This window comes from Orycteropus afer, unplaced genomic scaffold (assembly GCF_000298275.1).
Source record: "Orycteropus afer afer isolate SDZICR_OR568_19922 unplaced genomic scaffold, OryAfe1.0 scaffold00127, whole genome shotgun sequence".
Classification (NCBI taxonomy): Eukaryota; Metazoa; Chordata; class Mammalia; order Tubulidentata; family Orycteropodidae; genus Orycteropus; species Orycteropus afer.
Genome location: NW_006921714.1, coordinates 5,416,536 through 5,422,527, shown reverse-complemented (window position 1 = coordinate 5,422,527; position 5,992 = coordinate 5,416,536). Strand labels below are relative to the sequence as shown.

General features: G+C 38.9%; 1 protein-coding gene across 1 annotated transcript in view; it reads left to right on the top strand.

Annotated features, from left to right (window-relative positions):
- BTBD7 (BTB domain containing 7) overlaps positions 1-5,992 on the top strand; it is a 65,774-nt gene that overhangs the window by 49,428 nt on the left and 10,354 nt on the right. The window contains exons 6-7 of the mRNA XM_007944509.2: positions 313-456; positions 2,909-3,098. Of these exons, the coding sequence (XP_007942700.1) occupies positions 313-456; positions 2,909-3,098 (334 nt within the window). The remainder of the gene's footprint in view (positions 1-312; positions 457-2,908; positions 3,099-5,992) is intronic.

Genomic DNA, 5,992 nt, shown 5'->3' with positions numbered 1-5,992 from the left:
CCTACTTCCGTAGTGATACTGCCTCGGAAACCCAAGGAGGGGTCGCTATGAGTCGGGGCCGACTCGACGGCACATAACAACAACAACAACAATGCATTATATAAAACTATGTTTTATTGCTGAACCCTTTAAATATTAGTAAACATTTGAGATATATTTAAATTTCACACATATTGCTGAATTTTTCTTTTAAATGATAAAATTTGAGCATTTTGATTTATAGGTGCAAATCTTTTTATCTTGGTAGTATTGAAGTATATACAGATCTGTAATTTATCTTTTAAAAAAACTGTTTTGTTTTGTTTTTATAAGATGAAAAGAGGCTTGATTAGTACTCCTCCATCAGATATGCTTCCTACCACCGAAAGTGGAAAGTCAAATGCCTGGTTACGGCAAAAAAATGCTGGTATATATGTTCGCCCTCGACTGTTCTCCCCCTACGTGGAAGAAGCAAAGGTAATGACAGCCTTTTAGGATATTAGACCTGCTTTGTTACCAACTGCGTGTGCAGCCAGCGATGCTTATCGTGGTATTATTTCAATATTTGGAAATAGCTTAAACATGCACTCATAGAGAAAGTGAAAGTAAATTCTTGTCTGACTATGCAACAGAATAATGTGCTTAGTGCTTTGTTCTCCCACCTAGTTTTTGAAAATGTTTAATTATCAGATGTTTTCAAAGTTTAGATCATGTTAAAATGAGTTTAATTTTTCTCACTGTAGTTACCTTGTAAATTTTTAACTTGGAGGAAAAATGTCATTTTACCAAATAGTTGTATTTTGTATTCTTGAGGATGGGAAAAAGGTTCTAAAGGAAGACTGCATGCCTTATGCCTTCCATGGTAAGCTTAAAAAAATGCAAGGCTTCTTGTAACTTGTTTCAATAAGAGCTGCCTGTTGGGAATTGTGTTTGGTTTTCTAATAAATGTTCAAACTAAGACAGAATTTGAGGCCCATTATGTACATAATTGGCATTATGTGTGTTATAACTAAAGACTTCTCCAAGAAAATATGATATTTTGAAAATGAAATTCTGTAATTTTTATTAGATGCATTCTAACACAGGAAGTTTGAATTGATCTTTTGCAGGACTGACAGTTTTAGAGAGTCAGAAATAACCATTTAACTTTCTGAAACAAATGAAAAAGGCAGAACAATTTGGATGTAAAAGTAACTTGCCCTTAAAAAACCTCATTTTTATTGTCAAGGGTTTGTAGTTTAATATATTTATCCCACACACCCCCAAAGAAGCGTAGCTGCTGAAGCTGCTGTGTACAACCAAATACCTCATGGGATTTAGTTCCTTGGGTTGGAGGTTTCGAGTCATGGTTTCATGGGACATCCTAGTTAATTAGCCTAATAACATGTTTAGTGCTTTTGTTTTACCTCCTAGTTCATTGCCAAGTGTCTGGGTTCTTAAATACTTGCAAGGGACCATCCAAGGCACAACAGTCGCTTTCTAATCACTTGGAATAGCAGAGAAAGTAGAGTCAGGAATAGAAGGAGGATAGTGGAATGTGTGGCTCATTGACTCCATGAGCGACTACCTCCTTTCACCATGAGACTAGAACTGGATGGTGCCTGGCTACCATTACTGAACATTTTGAACAAAAATTCCATAGAAGAATCTTGACCAAAAGGGGGAAAATGTAGAACATAATTTCAGTTTCTCATGGACTCTAGACTTTCTGGAGCCATAGAGACTAGATGAACTCCTGAAATGACTGCCCTGTGATAATCTTTAAACTGTAAATCAAAAATACTCCCTGAAGTCTTAAAACCAAACAGTAGTTTAGCGTAACTAATAAAAACGGTCTGCCTTGAGCATTTTAGCGTAACTAATAAAAACGTTCTGCTTTGAGCATTATACTCTTTTAAGAACTGTATGTATGAATCAGATTGGTAGTAGCAGTTGGAAAGATGAGACAGAAACCTGAGGAGGTGGTGAGTTGACATTAATGGGGGACGAACCACACAGAAAAGGAGGGCAGGAACGGCTGCACAACTGAAAGAGTGTCGTCCGCGTCCCTGAACTGCACCTGCAGAGACTGTTGAAGTGCTGTGCGTTTTGCTGTGTATATTGTAAGCAAAAAAATGAAAGTTAAAGGAAGAAGAGGTTTCTAGTTTAAGATATATGAAAGGGTTTGAGGAAAGTTTACCTTATTGAATGAATTAGATTTAAAAGCAAATTCTTACTGAGTAGTTGGCAATTTAAATAGTTCTGAAATTTATGTGGAAAAAACAGAACAGTTGGGTGTGATCTTTCTGAAACTGGTTCAGTACTTAGGCCCTTGGACATCCAGAAGCTTCCATAAGAGCTTGATGAAAGATCTGTAAGAAACTGCATGTCACCTCCATCCTCCTGTGTCTCAGAATGGGACTGTGGAGAGCTAGTCAGACAGTCCTCCTTGGAGCCCCCGTGTTGCTCAGACAGCTCTGCCCGCCCCCAGGTAGACAGCTGGCCATTCTGCAGTGTGGTGAGAGATTCATCTGAAACTAATTTAACAAAATTGGGTTTATTTTGTAAGTCTGCTAATTTAATATTAATCTTTGTTTTTTATTTTAAGCATTTTTCAGTGGATTTCATTGTAACTCATGTTCATATTGTTTTCTTTATAGTATTTTTATGTATAACTTATTTCTGATTAATATCCCCCCATCAAATTTCAAATACTTCAGTTGAAAGCAAACTTTTCATATTATTATTTCTTTTCAGAGATGCTTTAAAAAGATTCCTTGAAAATTAAAGAAGTAGAGGTACTTTCTCCTTTCCCCACTAATTTTAAACTTCATAAACTAGAGACAGTAAACTTCCATTTCCTATGATGAAGGTAGTAATCTTCAGCCAAGTGTGATTTAACGTAAGTGACAAGTTGACTAACTCTATTAATCCTGAATTACTATTTCAGTCAGTGCTAGACGAGATGATGGTGGAACAGACAGACCTTGTGCGTTTGCGAATGGTTAGAATGTCCAATGTGCCAGACACACTGTACATGGTCAGCAATGCTATGCCACAGTGCTGTCACATGATCAGCCACCAGCAGATCAGCAGTAACCAGTCAAGCCCTCCTTCAGTCGTAGCCAATGAAATCCCAGGTAAGGTAGTAGCTTTTCATCAGGCTTTTATATTTACATAATTTTATGTATAATTTTATAGTTTTTTTTATTTCTAATGTTTGAACTCCTTTATATATGCTAATTCTCTCCACATTTCAATACCCATTATGCCTTTTTCTCTACTTACAAGCTAAGATTTTTGTTTCATGTTTTATTTTACAATAACAAGTAAATGCAATTCCAAAGTTCAGAGCAAAACTTTTTAACCTTGGCTCTAATGACATTTCCAAATCCCATTGCCATTAAGTTGAGACCGACCCATAGCAACCTTGTAGGACAAAGTAGAGCTGCCCCTTAGGGTTTCCAAGGCTGTGAATCTATACAGAAGCAGACTGCCACTTCTTTTTCCTGCAGAGCAGCTGGTGGGTTGGAACCACCAACCTTGCGGTTAGCAGCCGAGCTCTTAACCACTGCGCCATCAAGGTTCCTAGTAACATTTAGGGCTGTTGTTGTTGTTGTTGTTATTTGCCGTCGAGTCGGCCCGACTCATAGCGACCCCTCCCTGGGTTTCCGAGGCAGTATCACTACGGAAGTAGGATTGCCCAACCTTCCTTTGTATCATTCTATATTTTCAGTAGATGCCACCCCAGCATCAAAATGCGACAAGCAAAAATGTTTCTTAAAAAAAAAAAACTCACTGTGGTCGAGTCACATCCAACTCATAGTCACCCCTCCTTAGGTTTCTGAGGCAGTATATCTGTGGAAGTAGATTGCCCAGTCTTCCTTCTGAGGAGTGGCTGGTGGGTTTGAACCAACTGCCAGCCTTCTGGTTAACAGTCAGATATGCTCTGTGAGGCAAAACCATCCCCTATGTAGAACCATTGGTTTAGCGGAATTCAGATTTTTTTGTCACTCTAGGATATTTCTCACCTTATAAGACCTATTGGGAAGGTAATATGAATTTGTACCTGGGTGAGGTAGTTCTGTGAACAGACATATGCTCAGAAAGAATGTGATGCCCATTGGTTTTCTGGAGATCTAGTTTCTCAAGATCTGCTCGGTGAAGTTTATTTCAGGGCAGTCATATGTCTTATTGTTGTTGTTAGGTGCCGTCGAGTCAGCACTGACTCATAGCGACCCTGTACAACAGAATGAAACACTACCTAGTCCTGCACCATCCTCACAATATTTGCTTAAGCCTATCCTCACAGCCACTGTGTCAGTCCATCCCTTCAAGGGGCTTCTCCTTTTTGCTGACCATCCCCTTTACCAAGCATGATACCCTTCTGCAGGGACCAGTCCCTTCTGGCAACATGACCAAAGTACGTGAAACAAAGTCTGGCCATGCTTGCTTCTGAGGAGCATTTCAGCTACCTCCTTCCAAGACAGGTGTGTGTGTTCTTCTGGTGGTCTGTGATATTTTCAGTACTCTTCACCAGCACCACAATTCAAAGGCATCAAGTCTTAGAACAGAACATTTCTTCCTTATTTGTTGTCAGCAATTCCTAAGCATATAAGGTGACCAAAAATACCATGGCTTGGGTCAGACACACCTTAATCTTCAAAGTAACATCTTTGCTCTTTAAACAGAAATTTTTTGCAGCAGATTTTCCCAGTGCACTACATCGTCTGATGTCCTGACTGCTGCTTCCATGGGTGTTGATGGTGGACCCAAGTAAAATGAAATCCTTGACAACTTCACTCTTCTCTCTGTTTATCGTGGTGTTGCTTGTTGGTCCAATTGTGAGGCTTTTTGTTTATGCTGAGGTGTAACCCATACTGAAAACTGTCATCTTTGATCTTCATCAGTAAGTGCTTCAAGTCCTCTTTACTTTCAGCAAGCAAGGTTGTGACATCTGCATATCACAGGTTGTTAATGAGTCTTCCTTCAATCCTGATGCCACATTCTTCTTCATATAGTCCAGCTTCTCACGTTGTTTGCTCAGCATACAGACTGAATAAATACGGTGAAAGGATACAGTCCTGACTCACACCTTTTTTTATTTTAAATCACATAGTATCCCCTTGTTCTGTTCCAAGGACTGGCTCTTAGTCTATGTTCAGGTTCCTTTTGCACACAGTGAAGTATTGTGGAATTCCTTTTCTTTGTTATGGTCCATACAGTCGAATGCTTTTGCATAGTCAATAAAACAGAAGTATAAACATCTTTGCTTTCAGCCAAAATCTGTCTGACATCAGCAGTGATATTCCTCGTCCCATGTCCTCTTCTGAATCCAGCCTGCATTTCTGGAAGTTCCCTGTCAATGTACTGCTGAAACTGTTTTTGAATTATTTTCAGCAGGATTTTACTTGCATGTGATATTAATGATATTGTTTTATAATTTCTACATTCTGTGGGATCACCTTTCTTTGGAATGGGTATAATTATGGATCTCTTCCAGTCAGTTGGTCAGGTAGCTGTCTTCCAAATTTCTTGGCATAGACAAGTGAGTGCCTCCAGTGCAGCATCCATTTGTTGAAACATCTCAATTCCTGCAACTTTGTTTTTTGCCAATTCCTTCAGTGCAGCTTCGACTTCTTCCTTCAGTACCATTGGTTATTGATTATGTTCTACCTCCTGAAATTGATGAACATCATCCAGTTCTTTCTGGAACAGTGACTCTGTGTATCCTTCCAACTTCTTTTGAGGTTGTTCTTTTGATGCTTCCTGCATCGTTCCATATTTTTCCCATAGACTCTTCAATATTGCAGCTCAAGGCTTGAATTTTTCCTTCAATTCTTTCAGCTTGAGAAATACCAAGCGTGTTCTTCCCTTTTAGTTTTCTAACTCCAGGTCTTTGCATGTTCATTTATAGTAATTGGCTTTGTCCACTCGAGCTGCTCTTTGAACTCTTCTGTTCAGCTCTTTTATCTTGTCATTTTTTCCATTTGCTTTAGCTATTCTCCATTCAAGAGCAAGTTTCAGAGTCTCT